This window comes from Rattus norvegicus, chromosome X, assembly GCF_036323735.1.
Source record: "Rattus norvegicus strain BN/NHsdMcwi chromosome X, GRCr8, whole genome shotgun sequence".
Taxonomy (NCBI): Eukaryota; Metazoa; Chordata; class Mammalia; order Rodentia; family Muridae; genus Rattus; species Rattus norvegicus.
The window spans coordinates 63,582,263-63,602,296 of NC_086039.1; the positions used below are offsets into that span (position 1 = coordinate 63,582,263).

A 20,034-nucleotide genomic window follows, 5' to 3' on the forward strand; every position below is an offset into this window, starting at 1 on the left:
TGTTGAAAATTTTCTTTCCTTGGAAATCTACAAAGATAATTAACCCCATCCTTAAAATGGGAGCTGATGGAGCTCCAATGGGAACAAAAAGCCTCTGGATTTCAAATTAATAAGTGATTTAAAGTTGTAATTACTATCTTTATACATTTTATAAATCCCCGTCTAAGGGTTATTGACACCGCCACCCCCATGTTGCTCATTTTGTCTCCATTTGTTGAATAGGAGTTTTCATTTGATGTGAAGATTTTAGAATTTTAAGTCAGGTGTATCTAAGGCTTAATCATTGGGACGTGGTCAAATTATTCTCCCAGATCGTGTAAACCAAAATAAATAGAAAATCTCGTTTTTAAAAAATGTACTTCGAGACTCAGCCTCTGACTGAGAACTAACGAGGACAAACCTACGGGTGGCAATGAGGGGTCAATTCACCACAGGCGTTGGGTCAGGGGTGGAGGAGTCGGAAGTGATTGGGATTTGGGGGTGGAGATTCGCTCACACACTGGAGCTGAGCCTTGAGCGGCCATATCTGCCGCCGCCGCAGCTGTGAATGCAGCATCTGCGCTTAGCTGCCTTCGCGCTGCTAAGGTTCGCGTCGCTCGCCCGTGGTCCGTGGCCGTTCCTGCCTTACTACCACCGGTAGAACCCTCTCCTTCTGACCTGCCTACCTCGCTCCTTCTCCGCCGCACCCCGGCTGCTCACACCATGGATCTCGGCAGCAGCAGCGACTCGGCTCCCGACTGCTGGGATCAGGTGGACATGGAAGCCCCGGGTTCGGCTCCGAGCGGGGATGAAATCGCCCCCGCAGCCACGGCAGCGGCTGAGGCCGCGGAAGCCGAGGCCCAGCGCAGGCATCTCAGCTTGGCCTTCAGCAGTCAGCTCAACATCAACGCCAAACCTTTCGTGCCTAGCGTAAGCGCAGCGGAGTTCGTGCCGTCCTTCCTGCCCGGATCGGCCCAGCTGCCCGCCCCCACAGCCTCCAGCTGCGACGAAACCTGCATCGGTGGCGCCGCGGAGCCTCAAGGTAAAAGGATGGAATGGGGAGCACCTGTGGAACCTTCCAAAGATGGACCTTTAGTGTCGTGGGAGGGTTCCAATTCAGCTGTTACCATGGAACTTTCAGAACCTGTTGTAGAAAATGGAGAGGTGGAGATGGCCCTGGAAGAATCGTGGGAGCTTAAAGAAGTAAGTGAAGCAGCGCCTGAGGGTTCTTTGGGAGATGTAGGGCCCCCAGAAGAGAGTGGCAAGGAAGTGATGGAGGAGAAAGAGGAAATAAGGAAATCAAAATCTGTGGTCAGACCATCAGGTGCTCCTAAGAAAGAACACGTAAATGTGGTGTTCATTGGGCATGTAGATGCCGGCAAGTCAACCATTGGAGGACAGATAATGTTTTTGACAGGAATGGTTGACAGAAGGACACTTGAGAAATACGAACGAGAAGCTAAGGAGAAGAATAGAGAGACCTGGTACTTGTCCTGGGCCTTAGATACAAACCAGGAAGAACGAGACAAGGGTAAAACAGTGGAAGTGGGCCGTGCATATTTTGAAACAGAAAAGAAACATTTCACAATCTTAGATGCCCCTGGCCACAAGAGTTTTGTCCCAAATATGATTGGTGGTGCTTCTCAAGCTGATTTAGCCGTGCTGGTCATCTCTGCCAGGAAAGGAGAATTTGAAACTGGGTTTGAAAAAGGTGGACAGACAAGAGAGCATGCAATGTTGGCCAAAACAGCAGGGGTGAAATACTTAATAGTGCTGATTAATAAGATGGATGATCCCACAGTAGATTGGAGCAGTGAGCGATACGAAGAATGTAAAGAGAAACTGGTGCCCTTTTTGAAAAAAGTTGGATTCAGTCCAAAAAAGGACATTCACTTTATGCCCTGCTCAGGACTGACTGGAGCAAATATTAAAGAGCAATCCGATTTCTGTCCCTGGTACACTGGGTTACCATTTATTCCATATTTGGATAGTTTGCCAAACTTCAACAGATCAATTGATGGGCCAATTAGGTTGCCCATTGTGGATAAGTACAAGGATATGGGCACTGTGGTCCTGGGAAAGCTGGAATCAGGGTCCATTTTTAAAGGCCAGCAGCTTGTAATGATGCCGAACAAGCACAGTGTGGAAGTTCTAGGAATAGTTTCCGATGATGCTGAGACTGATTTTGTAGCTCCAGGTGAAAACCTCAAAATCAGACTGAAAGGAATCGAAGAAGAAGAGATTCTTCCGGGCTTCATACTTTGTGAACCCAATAATCTCTGCCATTCTGGACGCACATTTGATGTTCAGATAGTGATCATTGAGCACAAGTCTATCATCTGCCCAGGTTACAATGCGGTGCTTCACATTCATACGTGTATAGAGGAGGTCGAGATAACAGCCTTGATCTCCTTGGTAGACAAAAAGTCAGGAGAAAAAAGCAAGACACGGCCCCGCTTTGTGAAGCAAGATCAAGTGTGCATTGCCCGGTTAAGGACAGCAGGAACTATCTGCCTGGAGACGTTTAAAGATTTTCCTCAGATGGGTCGTTTTACTTTAAGAGATGAGGGAAAGACCATCGCGATTGGAAAAGTTCTGAAGCTGGTCCCAGAGAAGGACTAAGCAATCCCATTTGATGCCTCTGCACATCGTAATGTGCGAAAGAAAGATTGTCTGCAATCTACTGCCCATTCACAGAACTGTGCCCATGTTTTGCAGAGAAATTTCACAGCGAAAATCCACGTTTTGTCAGCTTTCTCATGTTGAGATCTCAGTCGTGTCACTCCTGAATGCATACTCCAGTTTCCTCCCTCTATACCACTCTGCTTCCTTGGACAAATCAGTAATAGCTTTGTAAGTGATGTGTATGTAATTGCCTACAATACTAAAAATAATATATTTTAAATTTTCCATTTCCCTTGGGGATCGATCTTTAGACATCCTTTGTTCTGTGCAGAACAATCAGTATGTGTATATGTTGATGAAGACCACTGACGTGTAAATAAAACGTTCTGGTTGAAACTGCACCATTTGAAATGTGTTTGAATAATGCTTAAATTTGGATAGATTATTTTCTCAAGTAATTAAATACATTTATTACTTGGGCTTAGAAAAAGATCCATTCACAGTTTAGAATGAGGAATTTGTCAAAACCACACAGATTTGTACTAAAGGAAAATTACAGGGGTGGGGTGGGGTGGGGTGGGGTGGGGTGGGGTGGGGTGGGGTGAGGGTGAGGTGGAACCTATCTTACTGCCCTTCCCAGGTAACTGTTTTCTGTGTCTAAGTTCAATTAGTAAGGGAGTTTTTCCTACTTATTTGAAAATGTTTTATTTGTCTTTCATTAGGTCCTATAACATTAAGCACAGCCAAATCACATACATACTTAAGGTTTCAGAGTACATATGTCAAATAGACTCTTACCTGCACACTGTCATTTTCAACATGCTTTGCTGTTTTTCACTGAAATTTGGAGAGCAAGACACGATGGGTACAATTACCAAAAAGGTAAATTGTTGCACCATATATCTTTTACGAAACAAAGGACTTGTCATGGGGAATGAGGAATCTGTTTCTCAGGGTTTAGGGTTCATTACAATCTATTCTCCACACATTCTTGAGGAAAACACCAATTATCAGTTCTAAGGTAGTTAGATTTATTGCCAGAAAAATGACTTTATGACCCTCAGAACTATCAACAGCTGGAGAATTTTCTGTCTTGGTAAGTGGGTAGTGATTTAGTGTAAGTGGTTGCCTGGTGGCATGCAGAACCAGTTTCTCTTAGGCATAGCTCTGTACTTGGTATAAGAGACTCCTTTCCTAATCACCATGGGCAAGCCGGTAGATGTAGACACGGCCTACCACAACACCTGAACCTGTGCTCAGGTAATGGCAGTGTCTTTCCATGGTTTCTTTCTTTGTGTAAAGGCAATGTCCCCTTCTCCGTGGTCTTTTCCTTTGTGCGCTCATGGAACTCTTGACTTCATGTATCAGGTCGTTACTAACTGATCTTGTTAGAGTACCAACAGTATCGCTGTTCTGTGCGTCATCCACCACAGGTCAGCAGAGCACTCATCCATCAGCTAACCTAATCCTGTGATGGGCACAGTCCTTTAATGAGGAATGTGGGTGGCAGGAGTTTTGTTTAGTCTTTCATCTTTAAAGAGTTCCTCCTTTCGCTTGTGTGCTAAACTTTATACAGCCACCAGACCAGGCTAGTACTTGATAAAATTTTGTCTTTTTTTTCCCCAGAGCTGAGGACCGAACCCAGGGCCTTGCACTTGCTAGGCAAGCACTCTACCACTGAGCTAAATCCCCAACCCCAATAAAATTTAACCTTAACAGTCACTCATTGAGGATTTCCCAATAGCCCACATTGGCTCTACTGTACTGAGCTTGTGATTGTCCTTCAGCATCCTGAGAGTTGAAATTATGGATGTAAGCCACTACATTGAGCTCTTGGCAGTCACTAAAATTTTGTTTTTAATGCTACATTAATGTCATAGTAATTTTAGTAATTTGCCAATAGTTATATATGTGCGTGTAAGTCACACATACAACACACACATACACACCTATCAGTTGACTAAAAGAAAAGCCAAGACAGAACTGTTTCCATTCAATCTGGGCAATTTTCAAAAACTGGTTTCTAAATGTTTGTGAGAGACACATAAATTTCAGAGAAAATGTCAGAATCTTTAGAAGTTATTTTAGAAATTAGTTCTTTGCAATTCAGTGAGAATCATATCATTCAAGTTGGGGATACCAGAGTCTAGCTTTTTTAAGGTTGTAGATATGAGCAAGGCATTGTAACACACTGGCTTGCAATCTAAGTATTTGGAAAGCTGAGGCAAGAAGATGATGTGTTCAGGGCCACCCTTGGCTACACCATGAATTTGAGAACAGCTTGGACTACATAGTGACAGCCTGTCACAGAGATACACCAGTAGATCTAAATATACAGTAACATTTCTTTTTAACTTCTAGGTACTGGCCTTTATAATTATTAACATTTAATATTTTTCAACATTTCAAATTAGGACCATTTACCAGCACAGCACTAGTTTGTCTAGTATGGTAAACTAATAAAGTCATAACCAGGGGCGTGCCCTTTGACAGAGTTTCTGCTTCTCCAATTCATATTAAATTAACTTTTAACTCTTTGATGGTTTAAAGAATATCCCTCATAGACTCATGTATTTGAACACTTGGTTCTCGGTTGGTGGTATGGTTTTGGGGAGGTTTAGGAGGCGGGGCCTTGCTGGACGTAGTATACAACAAGGCAGGGCTCAGACTCTTTATAGTCTCACCCCACCTCCAGGTGCTCTCTCTGCTTCCTGCTTGCAGTTGAGGATGTGAGCTCTCAGCTTCCTGTTCCAGTTGCCATGCCTGCTATTTGCTGCCATGCTTCCCTGCCGTGATGATCGGTTATCTCTCTGGAACCGTGAGCCTAAATAAGCCCTTCATTCTGTAAGTTGCTTCTGGTCATGGTGTTTTATCACAGCAACAGAAAAGTAACTGATGAAGTTGGAAACCAGAGAGTAGTAGTGGAGAGTAGGCTGTTGCTATGTAAACCATGACCATATTTTTAGAGGAATATGGAAGACTGAAACTTTGGTTTAGAAAAGTGTTTGGAAGTTTTAAGCAGACTTTAGCAGGAGCATGGAAAACTAGTGCAGAGAGTAATTCAGAACGTAGCTGTCTGGCTCACAAGGTTTCAGAAGGGAACAACATTAGCAATTGGACTAGAGCCCATTTCTGTGCTATTTTGGCAAAGAAACTGGGTGTCTTCTGCCCTTTTCCTAAGAATTCACCTAAGGCTAAATTTTAAAAAGTAGAGCGGAAGTTCTATCCAGGAAACTGTTGCATGTGTCTAGACATTGACCTCCTTCTGACATGTTTTCCTTAAGCAGTTTCAGATCTTCCATTAAGACACTGGATCCATTTATGTTGACTCTGCTACAGAGAGAAGGCATCATGCTTCGTTCTACATCATGTGAGTTGATACCGTGTTTTCCTGCCATCTTTTTAAGGGTCAGTTGGTTATAGATACATAGTTATTTCTATATGACACTGCTCTGTGTTTTTATATGCCAATACCATGCTTTATAGTTACTTCTATTTTGAATATGCAATGCATACTTCCAAACTTTGTTCTTTTTTTTCCCCTCAAGATTACTCGGCTATTCTGGAACATTTACATCTTTCTAGTTCTGTGGACAATGCCACTAGCATTTTGACAGGAATTGCCTTAAATCTATAAATTATTTTGGATAATATGAATATTTTAACAATAATTTTTCTAGTTCATGAAAACTGTGGATTAATTTCTTTAGCAGACGAAATTACAGTGCTGCATAATGCTGTGTTTGTGGCAGGATTATTGATAATGCTTTTGCAAGTCTATGTAAAGAAAATGGGAAAAAAGAAATGTAACATGTACAGTTTGGAGAGATGAAGATTGCGATTGTTAAGAAGGAGGTTAACACCATTAAGGAGAGGCCTGCTCTGCACTTGAATAAATGGAGAGCAAGACTCCACCCAGCTAAGCTTATGATTCTTCACTGTTCACAGAGAGCCAATGAGGCTAAGCAGTGTGTGTCAAGGTCATCCCTGCATGAAGGCCCTGAGAGGCCATTGCATCAAGTTGTGAAAATGAAGCCTGACCCCCAAGTTGTTAGTGATGTCAGAGTTGTTAGATTATCTGCCAAGGAGAGCCGCATAAATGAAGTAAATCCAGACTAGTTAGAGTTATGTTTCAGGTAGCAAACCTGAAAGGGCAGAGCCATCTAGGTCCTTTGACATGGGACATAGAGCTACAGGATTTAGTGTTTGCCATTCTGGGTTGCCTTCCTTTGACCAATTTTTCCTTTCTATGTCCCATTTCGTCCATTTTGGAATGTTATCATTTGCCATTGTATGTTGGAAATATGCAATTTGCTTTCTTTTTAATTTACACGGAGCTACAATTTACAGATTGCCCTGAATCTTCAGAAGAGACTTTGGATGTTGGAATTTTGAGCAGTGTTGAAGCCATTAAAGACTGGGGACATGTTTATGCTTGACTGGATTCAGTTAGAATTATGATATGACCATGGGCCTGTGGAGGCCATGGAGTGGAATGTGTTGGCACGAATAAAAATATCACTCATGTATTGGAACACTTGATTCCCCAGTTGGTGGTGCTGTTTTGGGATGATTAGGAGGTGGCCTTTCTGGAGGAAATGTGCCACTGGGAGCTGGTGTTGGGTGTATCACCTACTGTCAAGTTTACTCTCTCTGCTTCATATTTGTAGTAGCGTATGTGAGCTCTCAGCTTCTGGATCCAGTAGCCCTGCTTGCCTCTTGCTGCTGTGCTTCCCTGTCATGATTTCATGATGGACTTTCATCCCTCTGGAACCATGAGCCAAAATAAATCCATTTGTTTCTGTAAGTTATGTTGGTCATAATTTTTATCACCACAACATATAAATAACTGATATATTCTTTAAGAGCTTTATCTCAATATTCTGTCAATTAAGATTATGTATGATTTTCCCATGATTTATTGCTTGCTAAATATACAACACACTCTGCATTTCAGGATTTGTTAGTATCTACCCATTGGCTTTAGCAACTTTATAAAATATTTTTATTCTCTGGAAATTTCATAAGTATGTAGAATATATTTTGATCATATTTATCCGACCCCACCTCCCACCAAATCCCCTAATGCCGTCCTCCCCTTCTCCCTCCCAAATTCTTCTAGCAACTTCCAACCCGCTTCTCTGGATTTTATGGGAATCTGAGGAAATGTTACATGAAGAAAGGGGCAAACCTATATTCCACTGCAGCAAAGACTAGGAAGGTTAGCAGAGGAAACCTTTTAGCTGGAGACCAGCACACTGCATTTCTCGCAGAAACATTTTTCTTTGACACCTAGGAACAGTTTTCCCAGTGCTTTCCTTAACTGCTAAAGTCACTGTTCCTATTCTCAAAAGATACATCTCTCAAGTAAACCCTCTTTTCAAAGTATCCTGATTATGCTTCGCTACAGTGTAATGCATTATAATAAGAATCCCAGATTTTTTTGTTTCTTTAAAAGACACAAAAATTAGAAGAATATGGGTTTTTTTTTTGTCTTAATCCCAGGTGTGGGATATGGGGCTGTTTCAGAGTGTCCACAGCAGCTGACTATGATTTGCTTCGTGCTCTGGCAGGGGCATGATTTTCCCAGCTGCATGCTTTCTGCAATGGTATGATATTTGGAATTCTGTGGACTTTTTAGCTGGTATAAAACTGTTAGAGCCCCAATAGGTGTGTTGTTGGGAGGTGGTTGTTCGGTTGTTGTTGGTTATTGTTGGTCGTGGTTTGTTAAGTAGCTGTGTACAAAGAAGAAACAAGAAGTTAGATATCCTGATGGTAAAGGTCAAACTTGCCCAGAGGAACTTGATGCTCCTAATCAGCAGGAAGTCTAACAATAATGCCATCCTTTTTGACCCCTGATTTTATTCAGGGATCTCTTTCCTTTCCTCTGTATCCTTTTTTGTCTCTTATCGAGTGTTAGGGGGTTGAAAGGGTGAGAGAAAGAACCCACAAAGTAATCAAAGTCCAGCTACAAAAATCTTTTCTTGTTAAAGTTTACATATAAACACTTGACAGTACAAATAACACATATTTTACTTTTAATTGAACTATAAAATAGTGGGGATGATTAGCTTTCATGTCATATCCATGAAAAAGAAACTAACAACCACAGACTCAAGAGCAGCTGACAGAGATAGAAGCAAATACTTACACCTAACCACTGGACTGAAGTCATGGTCCCCTGTGGTTGAATTAGGGGAAGGATTGAAGAAGCGGAAAGGGAGGGCTACCTTATAGGAGGACCAGCAGTCTCAACTAACCCAGACCCCGGGGAGCTCCCAGAGACTGAGCCACCAACCAGGAGCATACAGGGGCTGGGCCGAGGCCCCTGATGCATATATAGCAGAGGAACGCCTTGTCTGGCCTCAGTCGGAGAAGATCAGCCTAATCCTTGAGACTTGAGGCCCCAGGAAGTGGGAAGTCCTGGGGGGGTAAGGGACAGCACCCTCTTAGAGGCAAGAGGAAGTAAGGAATGGATTGAGGGAGGGGAGACAGGGACACAACAACTGGAATGTAAATAAAATAATTTAAATTTTAAAAAGGCTTTAACAAATGAAAAATTATTATAAATGTTGGTTTCACTTAAAAATGTTTTCTTTAAGTCCAGACACCAGGAATGGGAGAAGCTCCCAGGACCCAATGGGGATCATTAGCCAAAGTACCCAACACCAGGGAAGCACCTGAAGAGACCACCACCAGTAGTAGATAGACATGGCACCTCAGTTGAGGAAAGTGTCACTCACCCACCCCAAAATCTTTAACCCAGAATTGTTCCTGTCTAAAGGAAACACAGGAACAAAAATGGAGCACAGACTGAAGGAAAGACCATCCAGAGAATGCCTGACCTTAGGATCCATCCTATCTGCAAAAACCCAAACACTATTGCTGATGCTAAGAAGTGCTTGCTGATAGGAGCTTAGTATGACTGTCCTCTGAAAGGCTCTGCCAGCATCTGACTAGGACAGCCAACCATTGGACTGATCCCGGGGACCAGTTAGGGAAAGGGCTCAAGGAGCTGAAGGGGCTTGCAACCCCATAGGAAGAACAACAATATCAACCAACCAGACCCCACCAGAGCTCCCAGGGACTAAACCACCAACTAAAGAGTAGACATGGGGGTTGGGGATTTAGCTCAGTGGTAGAGCACTTGCCTAGCAAGCGCAAGGCCCTGGGTTCAGTCCCCAGCTCCGGAAAAAAAAAAAGAAGAAAAAGAAAAAATAAGAGTAGACATGGAGGGACCCATGGCTCCAGCCGCATATGTAGCAGAGGATTGCATTGTCTGACATCAATGGGAGGGGAGACCCTTGGTCTGTGGAGGCTCAATGCCCCAGAGAAGGGGGATGCTAGAGGGGTGAAGGGGAGTGGGTGAGTGGGTGGGAAAGCAGCCTCTTAGAGGCAAAGGGGAGGGGATGAGGTGTGGAGTTTGTGGAGGGGAGACTGACAGGAAAGGGGGATAGCACTTGAAATGTAAACAAATAAAATGATTAATTAAAAAAGAATCCACACAGCTGCTACTACCTGCACAGGGATGCCTGGCAGAGAAGACTAGTGTGAGCAGGAATGAGGGGCAGATAAGAGCAGTAATGGGAGTGGATGTGCTTATAAATCAGTGTACTCACAAGGAACTGTCAAAAGATTTTATATAATAATTTCACTTAGAAGTTTTATGTCATGTATAGTTTATTATGAATATTATAAATTATAAATATTATATATAAATATAGTTTATTATAAATTAAAAAAGTAATTCATGGTTTATTTACATTAATTAATTAACTACTTATAGTTGGACATTGACAGGAAGAAAAATTTGACTCAAGGCTACTCCTTAAAAAAGTGAACTTGTCTTAGAGTTTAGAAGATGCTTCATCAAACATTTAGTGTGTGGTAATGTTCCAACACCATTGAAATCAGAGAAATGAAAAGAGAATAAAGACCTCTGAATGAGTGTGCCATGTGATAGAAAAGGGGAGGGAGCTTTACTTGTATCCCAGAGAGAGCAGCAGCATGTAGAATATTTAATAACCACTTCCCACACAGTTCTGTCCCACACTCTCTACTATGACAGATTGTTTATAGGAAATCTGTCTTAACTTCTTTTTTTTTTTGAGCTGGGGACCGAACCCAGGGCCTTGCGCTTGCTAGGCAAGTGCTCTACCACTGAGCCAAATCCTCAACCCTCTTAACTTCTTTTTTATTGCATATTTTAATGTATTTACATTTTAAATGTTATCCCTCCCTCCCCTACCCTGTCCCATCCCCTTCCCCTCCCCCTGCTTCTATGAGGGTGCTCTCCCTCCCACCTATGCACTCCCATCTCACCACTCTAACCTCCCATTCGGGTGGGGCATTGAGCCTTGGCAGGACCAAGGGCTTCTCCTCCCATTGGTGTCTAACAAGGCCACCCTTTGCTACATATGCAGCTGGAGCCATGGGTCCCTCCATGTGTGCTCTTTAGTTGGTGATTTAGTCCGTGGGAGCTGGGGGGTTCTGGTTGATTGATATTGTTCTTATGGGGTTGCAAACCCCTTCAGCTCCTTCAGTTCTTTGTCTAACTCCTCCATTGGGGTCCCTGTGCTGAGTCCAATGGTTAGCTGCAAGCATCTGCCTCTGTATTTGTCAGGTTCTGTCAGAACCTCTCAGGAGACATGCATATCAGGCTCCTGTCAGTAAGTACTTCTTGGCATCAGCAATAGTGACTGGGTTTGATGGCTGCGTGTGGGATGAGATTTTTCTTTTCTCACATTTACCTTTAAACTCATATGATTTCTTTTTTAGAGTCAATGTTTATATAATGTTCATATGCTAAATTGGGTTTCAGCAAGATCCTTTTATACTCAATATTAAATAGAATTTGCAAATGGTATTTTACATGTACCTCTTTTTGCATATGTATGTGTGCATATATGTAGGTATAATGTATGTGGAGTGTGGAGTGTGTGAGGGGTGTATATAATCGCATGTGCACGGGAAGGCCCAAATCTGTTACAGAGCATTGCAAAGTTGCTCTTCAGTTTACTGAAGCACTGTCTCACTGAACAGAGCTTAGTGCTTCTGGCTTCCAGCTCAGCCCAGGAATCCCCTCCCTGCCTTTCAAGTTCTAAGATTATAGGCAACCAAAGTGACTGCTCAGGTTTCAACTAGGTCGTGGGAATTCCAACTCTGTACTACATGCTTGCTGAGCAAATGCTTCATTCTACTAACTTACCACCACAACCCTAATTTTACATGCATTTTCAGTCTCCAATAAGGATACTTTCCCCCTCTCTATTCTGAATATCTTCAAAAGTTTAGGCAGTCAGGATTGAAATCTTACTCCAGTTTTTGTATGAGGAGTTTAAAAAAAAATCTATTCGCAGTCAGACTGTTCTGTCCAGTCATGGCACTGCTCTGTCACTTGATATACCATATACAGTACATGCATAATTACAGATATTCTTTCTCACTTGTCACCGAGTCAGGAGTTCACTTTATTCCCTAGTGCAGGCTCAGCCCATTCCTACTTGCTATACTGGAGTCTAACTGAACCTTTCCACATCAGTACATTTACATGGTAAGTGACCAATAATGGCCCCCAAGAGCTTTTGCTAGCTTAATTGGCAATTCCTGAATTAAATTTTAATGTTTTGAGTTTATTCTTATATTTATTTTTTCACTTTCCCTAATTCGTGGTCTTATGACATGCTAGTTTTCTTTCCTTTTCTTTCTTTTTTTTTTTGGAGCTGAGGACTGAACTCCTCAGGGCCTTGTGCTTGCTAGGCAAGTGCTCTACCACTGAGCTAAATCCCCAACCCAACATGCTAGTTTTCTAAACTGCGTTTTAAACGGTTTTTGAAAGTAGTATATAAGGGAATGAGTGGAATGAAATCCATTTTTTAAATTTTCAAGTACTTCCATCCCAAGTAGTGCTAATGTCCAAATGGTTCATCCTTGTCCCTGGTGTTCAAGGCACGCTAAAAGCAAAGAAGCAAACAACCCCTGTTTGAATGGGCAGATGAAGTGCAAACATATATATTTTTCAGTTTTGTATTAATTGCGTGTGCGCCCATATGTGTGCATATGTAGACAGGAGGTCAGAGGACAACTTTTGGGGATCCATTCTAACATTCACCATTGTTAAAGCAGAGTCTGGTTTCTGATGTGCAACATACTCCAGGATAGGTGGCCTGGGAGCTGCTAAATTCTCAGGCCTCTGAATCCCATGTTGCTATACAAAGGATTACAGATACCCGTTTCCACATCTGACTTTTTACACGTGTTCTGTGAATCAAACACAGGTTGTTGGCTTCCACTACAAGCCCTTTTACCAGTCAAGCCATCCCCCTAGCCTGAAAACTTAAAAATCTCACATTCAAGGAGAAAATACAGAGGTTCTGAGCAGCAAGAGACATATTAAAGAGTCCCCTGTAGCACTGTGATTGAATGTAGGTAAGACATAATATCATAATATCATGGTAGTGAGTAAAATCAATGGTTAACAGGTATTAATTCAATAATCCTTTGAAATTAAATCTAGTGTTTGTAAGTGTTCCCTGAAGGGAAGTGTTCACTCTAGAGATTTATTGGAAAAGCCCAGGAGGGTGGCTGCCTCTGCTTCAGTAAGAAGCAACAGACAACTGAGTAGAACACAAGGCTTATCTAGCATTTCTTGGTAGGGGTGGGGTGTGTTTCTTGGCTTTCCAGGGTGGCCTGGAATTGGAGGGATGATGTGGCCTGATCTTTGGGGCAAGTTCAGGGATTGGTGGCATATTTTTTTATAGGATGGTGCCTGACCACTGTCCTGTCTTAAGTCTGAGAACTGCCATTCAGCTGTTAGAAAATGACCTTAGGGAAGTCTAGGACGTGGGGCCTGGTCACTTTCCCACTTTTAGGTGCTAGAATGGCAGCTCCAGCTGTTTTAGCTTTTAGGGCCTTTATGGAAGTCTGGGCCTGGTAGCTGAAGCCCCTCAGGAGGGGACCTGGCCACTTGAGTGGCTGAAGGGTTTAGCATGGCTGTCCTCAGAGATCTCCAGCTGCCAGGCACCTCCCCCAGACTAGCCAGGCATGACCCTCAACTTGAGAAGCTCCAATGGCTAGGCCCTGCCTCCAAGTGTCTCTAACAGCCAGGCCCCACTCTATAGAAGAAAACAAAAACCAAACCACCAATCCCAGATCTTGTCCCTAAATGTGTCCACCATGAAAAGCTCTGTACACCACCTGCCACAACCAAGAAACCCTATATAAATCGTATGTTCTGCTCAGTTCTCTGCTACTTCTTGCCTGAACAGAGGCAACCACCCTCCTAGGTTTTTGCCTCCCAAGAAATCTCTTGTGTGAGGTTTGTTGAGTAGTGTGACTTTGTGGTAGTTCTTATCTTGGACTGCCAGGATATCTTTCACATCTGAGTGGTAACACACCAAGAGTGAAATCGAAGTTCAGAACAAAAATACAATAGGAATTTCCTGACAGAATATGAGCTGTACTCCAAGGGCTAGAGATAAATGCACATCAGAATTATTTCTGTAAGACAGAAGAGAAAGCTGTGGGGAACACAGGCAACATTAAGCTAACCCTGAGAACAGAGAGATTTACAAGCATTTCAAATTCTAAAGGATAACTGTGACGTCCCACACTGTCTATGAATATCTGGTTTAGTGGACCACAAGATACCATGTATAATTAGAGTGTGCAGGCTTGTAACCGTTACTATGAAAGGCAAGTTCTGCTCTACAATACCCCAGACTCTGCCAGTAGCTTCTATCAGAAGAGTGGCTAGAATTAGAATGTGCTCTCTTCATGACATAACATACTTGTTCTGTGTTGAGTATGCAATGACTTCTTTTTCTTTCTTTGCTAATGTTTCCCACAGTGATCTTGGCACAGGAAGAAAGTAAGACCTTAGGGGACTGCTTATCAGCACCTTGAATAAAGCACCTACTTTGTGAACTTCTGGTTCCTCGAGTGTAACATGGAGATCAGGTAAGTCAATTGCTTTGTAGGATACTCCTTAGGACTGAATAAGACTCAAGCACAAAGAGTCCTTTGTTATAGAGTGTGGGGTAGACACGTGGCAAGTTATGCCTAATCACCATGCAGGAGTTATATGCTGGAGGTTGTATGAAAGCAGCAATTTCTTTAAAGAACACATAAAAGAGAAAAGGATGGTAGATTATAGTAGAAGATCAAAGCTGCTGCTGCAATGCAGAGGTAAATAAGCACTTCAGAGTAAATTTGGTAGCATGCTGCAGCCAAGGGTACACTGGTGTCTATGGCTCAAGCTTCAGCGGAGGGCTGTGTTGATGTCTGTGTGATGTACTGTCACCAGAGACCGAGAGGAGCTTTTTGGTATGTGCTGATGCTGCAGCCCACGCCGATGGTCATAGTCCATGCTTTCACCAGAAACCACTTAGGAACCCATGAGCCATGCTCCTGCTGACTGTAAAGGGCAAGGAAGAACTTTTGCTGTGCTATTGATGATTGCAGAACCACAGTTGAGAACAGAGCGACATAGAAGGCATCTGTGACAACCCCATCCTCCCCCAAAGTAACAGCCTAGACAGGAAACTATCAAAGAGAACTCTTAAAAATTGTAGTAAAGATGCTGGAGTGTAGCTTTCCACAATTGAGGGCTTCTGGTGGGGGTAGGGGTAGGGGTGAGGGAGGGGGTAGGGGTGGACGTGGGAAAGGACTCAGTTTTCTTTAAGGGGCTGGCCACTGAGTTTGACCATGCTCCAGTGAGTATATGGGCAAAACAAACTGGACTTGTTTCTTTCTTTCTTCTCTTTTTGGGTGGTGGGGAGAGATCACAAGGATAGAAGAGCAGATATAGAAAGACTGGGAAGTGAGTGTGATTGGGGTGCATGGTTTGAAATTCCCAAATAGTCAATAAAATGTGTTGGAAAATGGTCCAGCAGGAATATAGTATCTTGAGATACTTTTGAACAGATGCACCAATGCAAATACACATCCTGACTTCTTACCAAGGGGAAGAAAAAAAAACCCTCAAAGTTCTGTTTATTTTTTGGCTATATACTCAACTCATTTATTTGAAGATAACCTTGAAAATGCTACTGTGGCCAAGTCTAATAGCTCATCACTCTATCCCATCTACATGGGAGGTTGGGGTAGAAAAATCACAAGTTCAAGTCCTGGGCTTCAGAGTGAGTTCAAAGCCAACCTAGGTAACTAAGACTTCTGTTTGAAAATAAGTGTGTATTGTGGCTTTAGAGAAATTGAAGAAAAAAAACTAAATGTAGATATTATAAAATGATATTGTAAAATATAATGTTATAAAGACAACATGCAATCTCATATAGTTTATCAACTTATTAAATTAATATACTTGATGACTTCTGCTTCTCCAATACTAACATTTGCCCACAAGTTATTTTGCAAATAATTCTAAACACTTAAATGGAAAACTATTTTATTGTATGTCTGTAAAATATGTGGACACTTAAAAATAAGCATAACACTATGAAAAGCAAAAATATAAATTATAAATATAAGCTCTAGGTTGTGTGCTCAATATTGTGATAGATGCTTAAATTGTCCCATCTTCAACTTTGCTTTATACATTTTCTAAAATAAATTATGCATCATATAAATCATATAGGCTTTTAATATAAAATGCTTCTTAGTGAAATCATAGTACTTGGCTGTGTACTATTTTGATTCATCATATTTTCTGATGCTTCTTAGAAGACAAAGCTAATAAATATGGGTACATCTTTGAAGAATGCATCATGATTTCATACCGATAATTTCGATTCAAATTCAGGACTCTAGGATACATACTTTAGGTCATTGAGCGTAACTTCAACATAAGCCCTTTCTGATTTTCCAAGTCCTTATTCCTGAGATACTGACAAAGTAATAAGTCGGGATGTAGCTTAAGTAGGAAATTTGTCTAGTTTTCATAAAGCTTTGGTTTCTTCCAGCATCTTCCATATATGTGCTCATTAGTATTATCTTTCAATTTATACTCAAAATTATTTTTTAGAACCCCACAAGAACAGTATTAGTTAATATACCAATTCTTGCTGAATGTGATGGTATGCACCTACAGTCTTAGAACTTGGGGCAGTGAGGTAGAATGATCCCAAGTTGAAATCTTGTGCTACTCAACCCGACCTTATCCCAAATTCCCCACACCTAGAATGGCAATTTTAAAAATAGTTTAAACTCTTGCATGGTTCTTTTGATGCTTAAGTTGTATCCCACCAGAAAGATATAGAAGAAAGATCTGTATTTTAAAATAATTTAAGATAGTTTCTCTCTGATAATGTGACAAGTCAAATGCTCAATGAAATATAGTAAAATTCATCTTGGTATTCATCCATAGGCATTTTTTAACCCTTTAAAAAACAAATATATAGAATGGAGTTTTTTGCATTTTTCTTGGATATTATATGTATTTACATTTCAAATGTTATCCCCTTTCCCCCTTTCCTATACCACCTCCCCTTCCCCATGCTTCTATGAGGATGCTCCCACTCCTTCCTACATACTCCAACCTCAACCCTGGCATTCCCTACTACCTTAGGGAAACGAGCCTTCACAGGACCAAGGGCTTTTCCTCCCGCTGATGCCCATTGAGGCCCATCCTCTGCTGCATATATGGCTGGAGCCATGGGTCCCTCCACGTGTACTCATTGGTTGGTGGTTTAGTCCCTGGGTGCTCTGGTGGGGTCTGGTTGGTTGATATTGTTGTTCTTCTTATAGGGTTGCAAACCCCTTCAGCTTCCTCAGTCTTTTCTCTAACTCCTCCATTGGGGTCCCCATACACTCTGGAAATCAGTCTGGCAGTTCCTCAGAAAATTGGACATAATCCTACCTGAGGACCCAGCTATACCATTCCTGGGCATCTACCCAAAAGATGCTCCAATATATAACAAGGGCACATGCTCCACTATGTTCATAGCAGCCTCATTTATAATATCCAGAATGTTTATATTGTATCAAACTGAGAAATACAAAACAAAAATCAAAACAGTGATTTCCTTAATCATTTGTTCTTTTAATTTGTGCCTTATTCTCTCCCATAGGTTGGTTTGTTTCTTTCTTTCCTTTGCTAGTTTGGTATGATTTGATTCCTTCCATACATGTATTCATGCAATTTTTTCCAACTTGATATTTTTCATTTATTAACACAGTGCTCCCAATAAATACATAGAAATCGTTATTTTTAGAAACTGCATAAAATTATCTTATTTTATATGCCTTCTATCCATAGATATTTAATCATTCTATTTTTGCTGTGATATGTATTGCTGAAATAAACATTATGTTCACATTTTTCCCATCATTTGTTTTGTTCTGAGGCTTGAGTATCAAGGACTAGAAGGTATAGGCTAGGCACTTTTTAATACATCTTTATAAGAATTTGCCATTTTGTAAATAGTGACCTTGTATTTTTAAACTTCTCAAATAATTCTGTGGATTTGCCAAGGTTGAGACTCACAGGCTTATGTAACTGTTTTTTAAGTTTGTTTGTTTTGTTATTGGAGCATAGCAACATAAAGTAAAACTAATAATTGGATATTTTGTACTGAGAGATTACAGTGTCCTAAACTTGACTTTATAATCACAGTTGCTAGCAGAGGGGTTTAGAACAAAAGAAGTATTTATTAAATATATACTGAGAATTGAAGTACATTAATATCATAGATTATTGTTTTCTTATAAAATATATTAATACAATTGCCTTTAAGTCTGACATTACATTCTCTGAAATGTGCTGTAGTGATACATTAATACAGCAGAAATTTATTTAATGTACCAGGTGATGGCAGTATTTTAAATGCTATAGAGAAAATAGAAAAAAACAAAAAGGCAAAAAAGTGTCTCTGGAGTTTATATCTTAGTGGAAAGAAAATAAGAGTAAAATTATATTTCCTCTTCCCAAGTGATCCAAGCTTGTATCAAGTTGACAAAAACAAACCAGCACCATAACAACAAAAATCCACCACAACTGGCCTATTGTCAATCTGACACACAAACATTTCACTATTAGACTAATAATCTTTCCTTTTTCTTTCTTGTTTATCCCAAGATCCCATGTTAATGTCACAATGTAAAACACACTATAACTTGTAAAGTTAAAGAATCCTAACACGTTGCTCCCAGAGTTGTCAACATCACATTTAGTTTTACTAGATGTAAAGTCATACCATAATTAGAAATACCATCTTAATAATTAATATTAATATTAATATTTAATTAATATTTTATCTGAAGAAGTTGAAGAATAAGTTTGAAGTTATATACAGCATTTTGACATATTTGTGTTATTAATCCTATCCATCCATCATATTTTCTTTCATAAACTAAATATTTTATTTAAAGTAAGTGCAGTAGGAAGTCTCTCATGGAAGTCAGGATATTTTTCTTTATAAACATGATTTAAAAAGCAATACACTCATATACTAAAGTTAGAAGCACAGAAGTTTAGTTAGTTTTGATGGTAGTGTTTTGCAGGTTTCCACAATATTTATCTTTTTTTTTTTTTTGGTTCTTTTTTTTTCGGAGCTGGGGATCGAACCCAAGGCCTTGCGCTTCCTAGGCAAGTGCTCTACCACTGAGCTAAATCCCCAGCCCAATATTTATCTTAAAAAGAAGAATTCTAATTTTGGGTTTAAGTTTTTTTCCCTTTAAAAGCCTAACATGATATTTTTCTTCTAGCTTTAATGATATAGGGAATGTGTGTGTGTGTGTGTGTGTGTGTAACACACACACACACACACACACACACACACACACACACACATATATATATATATATATATATATATATATATATATATATATATATTTAAAGACTGGAGAGATGGCTCAGCAGCTAAGCCAAATGATGCTCTTCCAAAGGATATAGGTTCAAGTCTCAGCACCCACGTGGCTGCTCACAACCATCTGTGACTCCAGTTCCGGGAGATTCAGTGCCCTGTTCTGGTCTCTACAGGTACTGTATGCACACAGTACACAGGCACATGCAGACCATACATAGAAAATAAAAATAACCAAAAAAAAATAAAAAGTGAAAAAAATTCAGCAGTTTAAAATTTGAAGTTTTCTTTTAAAAACCCAATGTATCTTTAAAAGTCCTAAGTGTCTCAGCTGTGGGTATCTCAGAAAAGAAAGTTAAATTCTTTTTCTTGAAATGGGAAGAAATAGTGCATAGTCGGCAATAAAATAAAAAAAAAATCAAGTTTCAAATCTGCTCCATTTTCATTCCTGCATTCTTTTAGACAGGGAAAAGTTTAGGTCAAAAGTTTTGTGGGTGGGTTGGTGTCCTTGGTTGGGAGTCCTGCCTGGCTATAGGAGGTAGCCTTTACAGGTCCCATGTTTCCACTATTAGGTATCTCAGCTAAGGTCACCCACATTGACTCTGGGAGCCTTTCCCATCTCAGGTCTCTGGGACTTCTGAAAGATTCCCCCTACTTGCCAACTCCC

General features: G+C 40.8%; 1 protein-coding gene across 4 annotated transcripts; it reads left to right on the forward strand.

Moving 5' to 3' along the window:
- Positions 1-386: 386 nt before the first annotated feature.
- Gspt2 (G1 to S phase transition 2) lies at positions 387-15,205 on the forward strand. 4 transcript variants are annotated; one of them, XM_063280251.1, is made up of 3 exons: positions 387-2,832; positions 5,300-7,407; positions 14,453-15,205. In XM_063280251.1, exon 1 carries the CDS (start codon positions 703-705, stop codon positions 2,599-2,601), a length of 1,899 nt encoding a protein of 632 aa, XP_063136321.1. In that variant the 5' UTR covers positions 387-702; the 3' UTR covers positions 2,602-2,832; positions 5,300-7,407; positions 14,453-15,205.
- The last annotated feature ends 4,829 nt before the right edge of the window (positions 15,206-20,034 follow it).

Coding starts and splice junctions, on each gene's coding strand:
- Gspt2 (XM_063280251.1), top strand. CDS start 703: ATGGATCTCGGCAGCAGCAGCGACTCGGCTCCCGACTGCTGGGATCAG.